This window comes from Pelodiscus sinensis, chromosome 1 (assembly GCF_049634645.1).
Source record: "Pelodiscus sinensis isolate JC-2024 chromosome 1, ASM4963464v1, whole genome shotgun sequence".
In the NCBI taxonomy this organism is placed as follows: Eukaryota; Metazoa; Chordata; order Testudines; family Trionychidae; genus Pelodiscus; species Pelodiscus sinensis.
This window is the reverse complement of record NC_134711.1, coordinates 208,900,465-208,915,910: the sequence shown is the minus strand read 5'-3', so window position 1 is coordinate 208,915,910 and position 15,446 is coordinate 208,900,465. Positions and strand designations below refer to the sequence as shown.

General features: G+C 48.1%; 1 protein-coding gene across 5 annotated transcripts in view; it reads right to left on the bottom strand.

Moving 5' to 3' along the window:
• MAP3K15 (mitogen-activated protein kinase kinase kinase 15) overlaps positions 1-15,446 on the bottom strand; it is a 158,495-nt gene that overhangs the window by 3,942 nt on the left and 139,107 nt on the right. For all 5 annotated transcript variants that reach the window (XM_075913494.1, XM_075913486.1, XM_075913503.1 and 2 more), the window contains 4 exons: positions 14,222-14,407; positions 13,148-13,253; positions 8,892-9,105; positions 151-263 (listed from right to left, as the gene is read on the bottom strand). In XM_075913494.1, coding sequence (XP_075769609.1) covers positions 151-263; positions 8,892-9,105; positions 13,148-13,253; positions 14,222-14,407 — 619 coding nt within the window. The remainder of the gene's footprint in view (positions 1-150; positions 264-8,891; positions 9,106-13,147; positions 13,254-14,221; positions 14,408-15,446) is intronic.

Sequence of the window (15,446 nt, the reverse complement as noted above, 5' to 3'; positions counted from 1 at the left end):
TTTTGGGGTCCTGACACACTGCTGGACTATTCCAAGGTTAAAACTGCAACCACGCAAAATTAGTGAATCAGATTTTTATTAAATAGAACTCAAGAAGAGGCTTTGATAAGCATTTGGAACTGAGTGTGAAGCAAATATAAACCCTCCTACCTCCAGACTTGGACTGTAACTGAAGCCTGTGTAACTCTTCCGTTTTCTGCTCTAGAGTTTGCCGTAAGAGGTTTTGATACTCTCTCTCCTTCTGAACCAAGACTTCCAGAAGCCTGTCAAACATGACCAAAGCCGAAGCTAGTCAAGTTGAGAATAAAATCTATATTCACCTTTCTTGAGAGTATCTTGCGTACTTCCAAAAAAGAGTAGTTAAACACCATCATTTACATGAGCTATATGTACATATTGCTGAGTTAATTCCCCTTCCAAATGATTTTTTTCATACACAACACAGCAAGCAAAATGCAGTCTAATTCCTAACCCAGAGTTGAAATTTTTTCCTAAACATACAAATACAGTAAATGTAGTCACATATTCTAATAACTAGTGGACAGACTTACCCATAGTAAGATGGGCAGTGCGACTGGACCAATGATTCTACTCCCCCAAGAGTGCCCAGCAAGGACATTTGTAGACCCAGGATATGGTTCTTTGTTCACACATTCACAGCACATTATGTCATCTCTCAGCAGGCCAGAAAAGACACTGGTGCTACAAGTTTCACATCTATGAACTCATACTCACTTCCACTGATACCGCTTAGGAGTCACTTGGGCTATGTCTACACTACAAGGTGTTTTTGCAAAAAAATGGCTGTTTTTGCACAAAAACCAACAACAGTAAATCGACAGGATAGAGGGCTTTTGCCAGTAGAGTTATACAGCTCTTGCACAAAAAGGCATGTGTGGACGCTCCGCAGGGGGTTTCTTGTGCAAAAAGAGCATATCGAAAAAAGCACAGGTGCTCTGATGACCATTCTGTTAATGGCAATCAGCTTTTTTGCACAAGAGCATCCATCATGCAGTGTGGATGTGCAAAAGCACATTGAGGTGTGGACAGGTTTTTGTGCAAAATGTTTTTATGGAAGATCTCTTCAGCAAAAACCCTGCAACGAGGACAAAGCCTTAAAGAATGGACATGAACAAGCACTCAAAAACAACAGTTACCTGTTTTGTAACTGGTGTTCTTCGAGATATGTTGCTCATGTCCATTTCAGGACCTGCCTTTCTCCTTTGCTGTCAGAGTTTCTGGCAAGCTGGAACGAAGGATGGGGGAAGCCGATGGTGTCCCTTATACCACACCATATTGGCACCACTCCAGAGAGCACCAGAGCTGGTAGTCCTCTGCTACCACTGAGGGAAAACCTTCCCATACCATGCATGGGCGAGTACATACACCTAACAAGGAATGGACATGTGCAACATATATCAAAGAAAGAACAGTTACTTACCTTGTAACTGATTCTTCGAGACGTGTTGCTCATGTCCAATCCAATTAGGTGTGTGCACGCAGCGTGCATGCGTCATCAGAAGTTTTTCTCTCAGCAGTACCCTTAGGGCCAGCGGGGAGCCCCTGGAGTGACGCCGGTATATTGGCCTATATATACACCCCTGCTAGCCCCCTCACCCATTCAGTTTCTACTTACTGGAATATTGTGGAGAAAGGGCGGTGGGCGGGGATTTGGAATGGACATGAGCAACACATTTCAAAGATTCACAGTTACAAGGCAAGTAACTGTTCTTTCTTCTTCTAGTGATTGCTAATGTGCATTCCAATTAGGTGACGCCAAAGCAGAACCTATGGAGGAGGGCCAGCTGGTGAAGCTACAGAGGAGTGGAGGACCGCCCTGCCTGGCTTCATGCGTTAGCATAGTGATTGGCAACGGTATGGATATGTCGCGGCTCTGCAGATGTCCAGGATAGGAACCTTCGCCATGAATGCGGTGGAGACTGCCACGGCTCTCGTGGAGTGCAGTCTAAGGGGTGGAGCTGGTACACCCGCTAGGACATAGCACTCATTGATACAAGCGGTTATCCAGGAGCAGATCCACTGGGAGGACACGGGTTAACCCCTCACCCATTCAGCGATGGCCACAAAGAATTGTGACTTCCTGAATGGTTTTGTCCTGTCTAAGTAAAAAGCTACTGCCCTGCACACATCTAAAGTGTGTAAAGCCTGTTCCTTCCCAGATGCACGTAGCTTGGGGTAAAAGACCGGCAGGATGGTGTGGAAAGACGACCCCACCTTGGGCAGAAAAGCTGGGTGGGATCAGAGCCTAACCTTGTCTTTGAAAAGCACCATGTAGGGGGGATCTGAGGTGAGCGCCCTGAGTTCGGATATCCACCTGGCAGATGAGAGTGCCACCAGGAGAGACACCTTATATGACAGGTATAGAAGGGAACACGTCGCTAAAGGTTCAAATGGGGGTCCCATAACTTTGGAAAGGACCAGGGTTAGGTCCCACTGGTGGACGTGTAGAGCCTGTCCAACCCTTTCAGAAAGCTGCTGACCATTGGGTTAGCAAACAGAGTTTTCCCCCCTTCCTCTGGGTGGAAGGCCAAAATGGCCACCAAGTGAACCTTGATGGGAGAGGAAGAGAGGTCCTGGAGCCTGAGGTCTAACAGGTAATCCAGGATCAAGGGGATTGCAGTTTGCCTTGGGTTTACTCCCTTCTGGGCAACCCAGATACAGAACCATTTCCACTTACCCAAGTATGTGGTCTTAGTGGAGGGCTTCCTGCTACCCAGTAGGACTTCCTGGACCCGTTCTGAGCACTAAAGTTCCTCAGCTGTTAGCCACAGAGCTTTCACGCTGTCAAATGCAGCGAGTGCAGGTCCGGGTGGCAGAGCCTGCCTGAGTCCTGAGTAATCAGGTCTGGGAGCAACGGGAGGGTCATGGGTCTCTTGCATGACAGATTGAGGAGGGTTGAGAACCAATGATGCCTGGGCCAGGCTGGGGCAATTAAAATCAGGGATGCTCTGAACTCCTGCACCCTGAGTAAAACCTTATGGATTAGTGGGAATGGTGGGAAGGCGTATAGTAGGTCCTGCAGCCAGGAGAGAAGGAGAGCATCTCCCAGTGAGCCCTGTCCCATGAGGGAGCAGAACTGGTGGCACTTCCTGTTCTGCCCTGTGGCGAAGGGGTCCAGATGGGGAGACCCCCATGCATGGAAGACAGATTGGGCTACATCCCACCTAATGGTGCAGACCATTCGTGTCCTGCAAAGGACCTGCTCAGTTTGTTTGCTAGGAAGTTTTGGGAACCGGGGAGGTAAGAGGCCATTGGGTGGATATCCGCCCCGATGCAAAGTTCCCACAGGTGAATGGGCCCCATCTTGCTTGTTTATATACCCCACTGCTGTCGTGTTGTCCGATAGGATGAGGATAGACTTGCCCGAGGTGGGGAAGGAAAACCGCACAAGCCAGTCAGACTGCCCGGAGCTCCTTGATGTTGATATGCCAGGAGATCTCGTCCACAGACCACATACCTTGTGCGTGAAGGTCTCCCAAGTGGGCTCCCCAGCCGGTGTCCGAGGCGTCCGTGACAAGGTGGGTGGATGGTACCGGCCTGGAAAATGGTACCCTTGTGAAGACCTTTGCCTGGTTAGTCCACCAGTTCAGCTCAAGGAGGACAGGAGCAGGGACCATTACCACCCTGTCCCATGAATGGATGACTGGTTTGTGGATTCATGATAGCCACATCTGTAGTGGGCGCATGCGCAACCTGGCGTGTTGCACTACATAAGTGCAGGCAGCCATGAGACCCGGAGGCGCATGCAAGTCCGGGCGGTGGTCACTGGAAAGTTCTGGAGTTCCAGAAAGTCCCTGACTGCCACCTCTATCGTGAGAAACCGGGAATTGGGTAGGGAGGGTCTTGCTGAGGTAGAGTCCAGGGTGGCTCCCACGAACTCTATTATTGGAGTGGGTGCTAGGATTGACTTGTCCAACTTTAACAAAAGACCTAGATCGTTGAAAAGTGCGTGCACTACAGTGATATGGGTTTGCACGTACGACTCTGAGTCCCCCTTCAGGAGCCAGTCGTCTAGATAGGGGAACACCTGGATACCCCTTTTTCTGAGTGCAGCGGCTACCACCATCATACATTTGGTGAAGAGCTGAGGGGCCACGGAAATACCAAATGGGAGGGCCATGAATTGGTAGTGGTCCGGGCCCACAGTAAATCTGAGGAATTTGCGGTGGTGGGGGGAAACGGGAATGTGGAAGTAAGCATCTTTTAAGTCAAGGTCACTGTACCAGTCTCCGGGGGCTAGTGAGGGAATTATGGATGCCAATGTTACAATTTTGAATTCTGCTTTGGTGATGAAGGAGTTGAGGGCTCTTAGGTCCAGGATGGGACGCAGACCCCTTTGGGACCAGAAAGTAATGGGAATAGAACCCCTTCCCCCGAAACTCAGGGGGAACGCGTTCTATCGCTCCTATCGTAAGGAGATGTTGGACCTCCTCTTGAAGCAGTGGCTCGTGAAAGGGGTCCCAGAAAAAGGGACAGGGTAGGGGGGTTAGGAAGGGGAGTGGAAAGGGATTACATAACCCCTTTCCACTATCTCGAGCACCCAGCGATCAGAAGTGACAGACCGCCAGGCTGGGGTAAAGTGGGATAAACAGTCCTGGAAGAGAAATGGGGAGACTGGAAGGTTGCCCTCGTAGGTCCCATCAAAACCCCTGATGTGGACTGAAGGGTTTGTTGGGGGACCCCTGGTTGTGATCTGGGGTCAGGCGAGGGCAGCACCTATTGTTCCTGCAGTTACCGCTTCTGCTCCTATTGCAGGAGAAGTCGGTATGTGGACCCTGGGGAGGTGCTCTAGGAACATTCCTAATGAGGAAGGAGCACCTCTGGGTAGCCGGGGTGTAGATGCCCAATGATTTTAGGGTAGCACGGGTGTCTTTCAGGCCATGGAGCCTCTGATCAGTTTGCTCAGAAACAATCGAGGCGCCTTCAAAAAGGAGGTCTTGTATGGTGTTCTGGAGCTCTAGGGGAACCCCAGAACCCTGTAGCCAGGAGCTGCAGCATAAGACCACCCCGGAGGCCATTACTCAGGCAGCAGAGTCCGCCACGTCTAGAGCCGCCTGGAGAGCCGCCCTGGAAATCTCTCTCCCCTCTTCGTGGAGAGCTCTGACTTCTGCACTGGAATCTTGGGGAAGTAGGTCCGTGAATTTGTCCATCGAGGCCCAGGTGTTAAACGCATGCCAGGACCTGTTGGTTTGCAATGCGGTACTGGATACCACCAGACGGATAGACTTTCCAGTCTTGCAGGTCAGTTTTCTGGGCCTCCCAGTTCTTAGGGACAACGGCAGGCTGACCTTGCCTTTCTCTTTGGTTCACAGCTTGTACCACTAGAGCGCCCAGTGGAAGGTGGGAAAAAAGATGCTCATTACCCTCCTGGGGGACAAAGTATCTCCTTTCGGCCCACTTATCCATAGGAGGGATGGACGCGGGAGTCTGCCACAAGGCTTTGGAGGTCTTGGCCATTTTGTTAATCGGGAGGGCCACTCTAGAGGGGGCATTTGTGTGGAGGATGTCCACCGTGGGATCGGAGTCATCACACACCCTATCCTTCTGGACTCCCAAACTTTGGGTCAGACATTGGAGGAGGCCCTGGTGGGCTCTGTAGTCCATAGAGGCCATGGATGGCCCAGAGTCTCCCAGAGCCTCGTCAGGGGAGGAGGACAATGATCCCTTTCAGACTTCTCTGACAGATGTTCCTGAGAGTGTCGGTTCCTGTGGTTTATTAGCAGATGAGGGTGGGGGAAGTTAGCTCACCGGAGCCGCACTCCCCGAAGGACCAGGAGACGGCTTGCTTGGGGGCAATGACTGGCCAGTGCGAGGGGCCTGAGGACCCACTGTGACCGAAGCTGACCTGGAAGGGGGGGTTTCCCTGGGCTTGGTGATACGCTCTAGGAGTCCAGAATGGCCACTGGGCTCTGGGTTAAGGAGGCCACTATTGCACCGGGACTGGTTGTGGCCATTGCTGCTGGTATGGATGAGGCGGACTATGGTGCCGAAAGCAGTGCCGCAAATGGGAGCGGTGCCGTGACTGGGACCGGGAGCCCCGAGAAGACCAGATGGATTCTGCCTCAGAGTCAGACGTGTACTCTTAGACAGACCAGGGAGGAGCCGACACAGACACCCGCGGAGCAGCTGCGTGCCTAGTCATAGATTCTGGCTTCCCACGGTGCCGAGGCGGAGGTGGTAGCATGGTGGTCCGGACATCCAGTGCAGAGGTAGATGCTGGAACGGTGTGACCTGGTGCCAGGGCATGGTACCACGGTGTATCCGGTGCCACCTCTTGATAAGGCACCATGGGTAGGGGTGCACCGCCGGTCAGTGCTGTGAGCAGTGCCGGTGAAGCTGGGAGGGAGAGGCTCGGCTCCCTATGCTGGAAGGAAAGTCCACCCAACCTGGAAGGTCCGGGCTCTGGACTTGCCGGCGCCGCGTCCCCCATTGAAGGGTGCACGGAGGGCACGTGTCTAGCAGGGGACCATTCCGTTAGGCCTCCTCCTCTTCTGCGGTGCCGGAGACTGAGACCGGTGTTGAGGTCTCTGCGGTGCTGGTGAGGCACGGTGCAGGGGGGAGTCCCACACTGACACTGGTGTGCTTTGAGGACCCGGTGCTGACTCCGGTGCCGGTACTGGCTGGAGAAACCCCTCAATATGATCTTAAGACGCGACTCTCTCTCGCATTTCGTTCGCGGCTTAGATGCGTTGCAGATATTGCAGGCTTCCGTGAGGTGCATCTCTCCCAAGCACTTTAAACACGAGGAATGAGGATTGGCACGGGACATAGGCTTGTGGCACTTTTTGCAGGACTTAAAGTCTTGCAGGCCGGGCATGTGCGCTGTGGCGGGGAACAGCAACAAAAACAGCAAACAACAAAAGATTCTTTAACTTAACTCCAGGTACTTACGCTAACTGAAGAAACAGAGAACAATACCGAAGACAATTATCGCTAGACGAGCTGAGGGTTGTTCCAAGGACCGTTATGGCGGTAAAAAGGAACTGAGGGGTGAGGGGGCCAGCAGGGGTATATATGGGCCGATATACCGGCACCACTCCAGGGGGCTCCCCGCTGGCCTAAGGGCACTGCTGAGGGAAAAACTTCCAACAACGAGCGCACGCTGCATGCACACACCTAACTGGAATACACATGAGCAATCACTCGAAGAAGAACACTGGTTACAAAACTAGTAATTCTTTTCCTTGGGATATATTGTCGACATGCATTTCTTGGCCCACCCTCTTTCCCAGTTACTTCTACTGCCCTTGCCCCATTGAATTCAGGATTTAGTGAAGGAATTGTAAAGCAGTGGCAACGGTCACATTCTTTACACACAGCTATGAAGCAGAGGACACATATACAGCCTCAACAGATGTTGCTACTCAAGAGTCCAATCTCATGCACATGAGTGCACCTGAAGTGGAATATATACAGAAAACAAATCGCAAAGAACTACAGGTCTCTCTCTATAGTAACCACGGTGACTGTGGGGTAAAGAATCATTCTTTCATCTATACCAATTTTGACATCAATACTGAGTTTTTCCCTTCATGAAGGACTATCTATTTATGTTTGCAACAGCACCAGGTTGACAGGACCCAATCCCGATTGATTTTATTTTATTATGCTGGTCCCCAGAGATCCCAAAGTTTAAATAATTCAATAACGATGCATTCCTTATTTTACTGTGTAATCCCCTATTAAGCCTATGGTGACCCCACTGCAGCTTTTAAAGTGTCATCTACTATCAAGATATCAGATTTTTCCTCAATCTTTTTTAATCAGACAAGAATTCCTGAAAGCACTGGAACTTGTTATTGGGGCCAAGAGACTGAAGTGAGTCCTACTGTATATGGATATACAAAACAGTCTGAGTGGTTTAATGCAAATAAGATATAACACACAGTGGCAGGGAACCAGAGTTCTTAGACCAATAATTGTACATGATTATCTGGCATTTTCGGATGTAAAATTTAGACACATTTGGTAAATGGGGAATTTTCATTTTATGTCCCACTACTCCACAGTGCAGTGAGAAAACTGAAGTTCAGATCACATTGGGAATCTTATACTTATATTTAATATCCAGTGTCTGGCACCCTTACTTGAGAACACGTATTTAAAATAAAAAGCATGTCAATGCTTAGTGCAGGGGTCTCAAACTCCCAACCTACAGGCCAGTCTTGGCCAGAGCAATTGTGCAGTCTCTGGTGAACTCGGGGGGAGGGGATCCCTGTCTGTTACTGGTGCCAAGTCCTGTCCCTTCCCACCATCATCCTGCCCTTTCCTCCCCATGGCTCTCCATCCCCTGAGCATGGGGATGCTGGGGATCAATGGGGAGGCCTGCTGTGGCCTGGTGGCCATGGTCTTGCCTCCCCCTCTTGCCTTCACTCTCCACAGCCACGGGGAAACAGCGGGCACTAGGTGGGCACACGCCTACCGCTATGGGGGCTTGGAGTGTGACCGCTGCCGTCGCGCCACAACCAGGCTCCCCACTGATCCCCCAAGTCGTGTCCTTGGGGGACAGGATGCCATGGGGGGAAGAGGGTAGGGAAATGGTGGGAAGGGGCAGGATTTGGGGGCCACTAATGGACAGCCCTCCCCCAGCCCACTGGGAGTCCCAAGCCCAGGACTGGCCTGCAGGCTGGGAATATGCGACTCCTGGCTTAATGGTACTCCCAACATTTTTTCTGTGTTCCTTCTGTAAACTGTAAGCTGGATTTGGTTAAAGTTATACAAGTGCTTAGATATATTACTGAGTACCCTTTGGGGACTATGTGAACTCCTGCAAATTCTACTCTGACTAGAGAACGCTGTGCTTGGAGGAAAATATGTTTAGGAATAAACAGATTCCTAGTCATCTATTTAAACATAAACATAGAGGTTACCTGTTTGTTTCTTGTTTAAGTTTGGCTAGCTGCAGATTAAGCTGTTGCTGCTGTGATTCATGTGACACCACAGAACTGAGTGTGCTCACTCCAGACGTGACAACTGGCTCCTCATTTCCATTTTGTTCCATTGGCTGGTAATCATCTTCCACTTCATCGGCATCTTTTTCCACAGCTTCAGTCTCTGAAGCTGGCTCAAAGTGAGCTTGAAGCTCTGCACAGACCAATGAAAAAGTCAATACAGTATCTCACACCCTGGCTCTTTTTTGGAGGCAGCGAAAGTGGAAATCACAAGAAAGCAACGCCTTTTCTGGACATCTAAATGGGTGGCATTTTCCTCTTTAACTGAAAAAAGCTGCCTCAGCTGAATAAAGTAGCAATGAGATTTCATCCTGAAGTTTCCTATGTGGAGTACACTTAGATATGGAATTTAATAAGGCACATACCAGTAGCGGGGAGTAAAATGTAACCCTGACAAGCATTAGCACAAGATAGCATTTGTTTCTTGTATTAACTGGACCACAGACTCTGTGGTACCATTTCTAAATAGGGTTAAATAACACCAGTGAGAAGAGTAGTGCAGTCATCTGTGGATAGGTCCCTGTTAGCGTGGCGTTCGCTCACAATCTTACTTGTCTATAATATGACAGATGCACTGGTGATGTAGCAAAAGTAATGAATAGCATGGACAGATGGGTAGATACTCAGGATTTTGTTTATATAATGGGGAAATGGAGACAGAGCTGCTTTTAGAGGAAGGAGAATTCCAGTAAAGTCTGATTACTTACTTTGTGCAGTAACTGGCATTCTTCAAGATGTACCTCTTTGTATTCCTCTTGAGCCGCACATGAGCTCCATGTGCCTGAGACCAGAAAATGTTTCACTAGCAGTGTTAATTGGCTCATGCACCATTCTGTGCCAAACCAAGGGCATAAGGGGTGATGTGGATAGACTATATCTCCAGTTTCTTTTCTATCCCAAACAACTTTAAGGATAAGTATATGGAGCAGAGGGGAAGAAAGGTGGGTAGTGGAATACACAGAGAAACACATCACGAAGATCTCCAGTTACTGTACAAGGCAGGCAACCAGACTGTTGTTTGAATGATGATCTCTACGTGTCTTCCTTCTGAGGGGACTCACAAGCAGGGTGGGGAACGTTGTGAGGAACCCTGTTGTACCACAAACTGAAGGATATGTTTTCTGTAGAAGCATGTGGCAAGGCAAAATATCTCAAAGATAGGCACAGAGCCCCACACTGCTACTCTGTAAATCTCTAGAAGAGGGACTCAGAGTGAAGTTAGAGATGTACAACGGGCTCTGGTTAGAAGTGTTCTCTCATGCTGTGGAGGAGTTTGCAGTCAACTCATAGCAAAGCAAAATGCAGGCTAAAATCTATTTACGAAGTCTCTGTGAGCAGAGAAGGGAGAGAGTGTAGCTCTTGAATATTTGAGAATGTATAATGGTTCGTTCATCTTCTCAATAAATAGGGTTTTTCCCTTAAAAGGCAGATCTTCCAGGGTTGATTTAGCTTCACTGGGAAATCGGTAGGACTGGGGGCACAAAGCCCATCTCATGACTACACATGGTGCACTGTGGGAGAGGCTGTGTCTGCTGTATCTATAAAGAGTTGGAGGGCTGACCTGGCTAACAATTTACCTTCTTTGATGATTGCTTGGAACGGAAGTCTGTGTGTTTGAGGCAGCCTGTTGGCAAATTTAGATTATAAACTCATACTTCACCATTAAAGCTTGGTAGTTTGCTACGTAAATCTGTAAACTTGTGAAAGTGAAGTTATTTCTCCCCAGGAAGTCTAGACATACGGCCTCCTTATTTCTTGGGTGTAGATCTAGATTGATGGTGCTTGTTACTTTCAGTGACAGCCTGCACCACTAGAAGTTCGAAGTGGGATGCAAGAATAAATATTCTGCCCCTGTAAACAGTATACAGTATTTCCCCTTTGTTCTTTTCAGAGTGGGAACCAGAGGGCTGGTATGTCAGGCCATCTTGGCTGGTCCTAATATAGCCCCACTGACTGGCAATGTTACATTTCTAAGATCTGCACTTTGAAGGATATTGAGTAGTTTAGGAAGGGTAACCTATGCTTCTTCCAGAGGGATAGGCAGTATCTCAGCAGCTCTCCTTAGGAGTTCTAGAAATTATGTCTAGTCATCACTAGTCTCAAGCCAGGTCTTGTGGGAGTGAGAAGGTGCCCAGCCCATTAGATTTTTAGACTCTCTGCTGAAGCTAACTTCCCGTTTTGATAAGACTGGTTAGCTCTTCTCCACTGATCCTAGGCTTGTTGGAGGAGCACGAGGCCTGTGTGTCTATAGGCAGGTCTGTTGGTAGCAGTGATGGTCATACTATGCTTCCACTGGTAGATGGTACCAATGAGTGACAAAACAATGGTGTGGAGGCAGTATCAGTGATCTGCACAGACTGTAAGAGTCTCCAAGATAGGATATCTGACCACTGATGCTGGTGGTGCTAGTTTTGAGCAGACAGTGGTTTTCAGTAACCAATGAATCCTTTTCCATCTAAGTCAGCACTGGCATAGGAGTTGTTCACTCACACCTTTTGCTCATGGGTACACAGAATGCTCCCACTCCTTCAGTGGCTGATGGCCTTGCATCACTTCTGCCTCTTAGAGACACAGAACTGGTACTGTACCAGTACTGGGGTGCAACACATCAGTACTGGGGTGCAGAATCTCATTCAACGCAGACTGCATCGGAGAAGAAGTCTTCTCCTTCGATGAGGACTAAGAGGGGGATTTCTTACGCAGGTCGTTGTGAGATTGTTTACTCTTACACTTCTCATGTCTGCCTATTCACCAGAGTCCTTAATTCTGCTCTTAGTGCAGACACAACCACACTCAAAGAGTGCTCCTCGCTGCCTCACCCCAATGTACACAGGGGTCTGATGGGTCAAGGTTGGACTGGGGCTTTTTTGAGGAATCCATCAGCAATGTCTGAAGTCAGAACTTACTGGATTGGTGGGTTGAGTGAGGGAAAGACTGACAAACAGTGAAGCTGGGAGATATCGTTCTGCGCCCCCAGATGAGGATGGGGCTGGGGCCAGCCTCCCCCAGGCAGCCCTCAGTGCCATCTGGGGCATGCTGCATTGTCTCTAGCAACGATTTAAAGGGCCTGGAGCAGTTGCCCCCTTTTCTCCACCCCCATCAGTGGGCCTGCTGAGATATTTGGAGGATATTGCCTACATATTTGGAGGAGATATGAGTTTCCCTGAAGCAATACAGACAAATGTTGTAGCTGTCACTGACCAGGAAGGCCTAGAAGCAGACCATGGAGACCTTGAATCCTGGCATTTTGGATGTTAGGGATAACCTACGTTGGCATGGGGAGTGCAAAGGTACTCCCAAACAATGGCTCCTAAAACTAACTAACTCTAGAAGAAATGTGTATAACACACCATTTACAACTCTTTACACTAAAACAAAGAGCACTTAAAGCAGTGGACGCTGAAGGAGCTCCGCCTCAGAGCACAGGTTATAGAAACGAACTAGAGAGGTAGCTGGTCTACCCTGTTACTTGTACTCTCAGGTGGGAGCACAAGGGGAAGGCAGACTGGACCAATGGACACTAATAATAAAGTCAGTCTCAAGTGTAAGGAGCGCATGTGCACCTCAAATGGAATACCCACGGAGACCATCAAATGAAGCACTCCACCTTCCTTGGTTTAAATTATGGCCTGGCTCCAAAAGAATTAGGTTTCCCCAGAGTACAAATGAGTAAATCCAATTCACTCCATCCAGCCTTGTCTGCTAGTAACTTGAAAAACTGCGATCCCTGGTTACGTCTAGACTGCAATTTGCGTACCTTTTTCCGATAGTTTTGTCAGAAGAGGCTTTTCCAAAATTTTGCCCATCTACACTGGGCCAAATTTTGGAAAAACCTCCTCTTTTGGAAGAGCCCTTCCTCATGGAAGGAGGAAGACAGGGCTTCTGAAAGAGCGCGTCTGGCTCTTCTGAAGAAAAAAGCGGAAGAGGAGACTTGTTCCCTGGATGCAGCAGAGTTTTTCTGGGATACCTCTGGAAAAACCCCATAGTCTAGAGACGTAGCCCCTGTCCACCACCCTGCCTCCAGCTGAAGCGTAATCACTCCAGACCCTATTTTCCTCCTATTAACAAACTTCAGGAATGAGATGGATCAATCAGCTGGAAAGAAAGTGAAACCGTATATGATGTACTTTGGAAGCATTTCATTTAGAAACTAGAACTGACTTGTTTTGATTTACCTGGGATAAGAATAGTGACTGCTGCTTGGACTGCGCGGCGAATTATGTTATCCATTGCAAACATCCAATGAGGCCTAATTAAATGATTCCTTAATACTTTGTTCACCTATGAATATAGAAATAAGCAAAAGCATCAGCAAAGGACTTAGACAGCACTGACCAAACTTTGTTTTGTAAAGATTCAGATCAAGTGCTGTAAATTAATGGGAATCTGTATTGTAGAATCCAGCACAGCCCTCTCCTCTTTGAGACTAAAATTATTATACACTGAGTTCAGACTCCAACAGCCCATGGACAACAACTTCCAAATTTCCCATTTGCCAATAAAATGCAGAATGCAGTGCTCTCAGCAGCTGCTAATGGATCTCACGCATTTGTAGCCATAATAAATAAAATTAATATTATGTAAGACTAACAATATGCTCTCAGTTTAGAACACAAGTTGCTTAGACTCTCTCCAGTTTAGTCTGATACAGAGGCAGCAAGGGGGAGGGGAGTGCTGATAGGATTAACTGATGCTTATCGGTTGACTAGTCAATTACATGCTGACACCCCTAATTTCCATGCATCCAGGGCTCTGCCTAGTGCTCAGTATGCCAGGTAGCAATGGCTGCTGCTGCTGCTGCTGCTGCCTCCTCAAGAGAGACCATTTAGCATTGACTGTTCAGCACTGAAGCACTGGGCTTCCTCCTCACCCAGGCTGTCCACACAGCTGTGCTCCCCACTACCTGGGTCTCCTACAAACAGATTCTTCTCCCTCAACCCCAACAACACCGACCACACACCCCTTCTTACCTCCTGGCTCGCCAACCCCAGTTACCTCTCTCACTCACCCAACACCCCCAGCTCTTCTAACACATCACACATAAGGCCCCAGAGTAGCTAAAGGAGTGAATAGCTGTCCAGAGGGGACCATTAGGAACAAGCAGGGATGGGGAACAGGAAAGCAGAGAGACACAGCAGGGGTTCAGCCAGAAGAGCCCTGGGAGTAAGAAGAGGAATACAAGGAATACATAGTCAAGTGGAATGCCTCTCCCTCTGCTTCTAGTTTCTGCTGACAAATGGAGGACTTACCGCATCCTGAAATCCAAACAGCACCAGGTGAATCTGATGGATGGAACTGCTGTCAAAATCCAAATCCATTTTTAGCTTGGATATTGTGGATGCCATCACTCTGTGTTCCGGAGAGCGTATGAAGTCCCTTAAAATGCCAATTATCTGCTTGATGTGATTGTCTGAAAGTAGTAGTTCTTCAGCATTCTGGTGCAAAGGCATTCAATGTATTACATCAAGACTCACACAAGGAAACAATAAATCCTCTGCATCTAAGAACCAATGGTGTGTCTAGATTACAGGGTTTTGTTGACAAAAGTGTACTTTTGTCGACAAAACTATACCTGCATCTACTCTACCGCTGAGTTCTGTCGACATAACGTCGACAGAACTCGGCAGTTTTGTCGATGACGGTAAACCTCATTCTACGAGGAAAAACGCCTTCTGTCTACAGAGTTCTGTCCTTTGCATCTACACTCTCATGTCAACAAAGCGGCTTGCTATGTCGACAGAACTGAATGTAGTCTAGATGTGCTTTGTCGACAGTATCTGTCGACAAAGCCTCTGTCGACAAAAGCCTGTAGTCTAGACATACCCTAACTGTTTAGCAGAGCTAATGTTACAGGGTTAAAGTTTATATTTTCTCACACAACCATACACAAGTGACGGAACTTTAATCACACATCTGCTAGGTTTACTAAACTTGTATTCTCTGCCCTTGCCAAGCCTTAAGAATCATATATACTGTAATGGCAATGTGAGAGAACAAAATCAAGGGTTGTAATGCAAAGAGAGAGGATACTTAATTGTTTAGTCAGTACTTTTTATATTTTCTTTTCTCTGTGTGTACAGAGAGAATGATGAACACATGAAAGTCCAGCATAATATGGGTTTTTGCTTCATTTCCATTTCAATAGGCTTCTCCTTTAATTCTACTGATTCACTGCAACTGCATCAGAGACAGCTTTCTGCTAGACATGCAGTCAGTGTTGCACTGCATGATTAAGTTGACTGTTAAGGCAGGACACAGAATGAGCTAAATTCTAACACAGTGCAATAGAGTTACACCTGCATACACTAAGGCTGAACTTGAATCAACAAGTCAGACCAAACCACTGTTGTCATGTCAACGATGTTTAGTACTGTGGAATAGGCCTGTGCACTAGAAAGGATGCAGGGCAAGACACCACCCAGCATTTTACCTGGACTCACTCTGTGCTGCTCTAATAGAATTTAGTTTGATCTG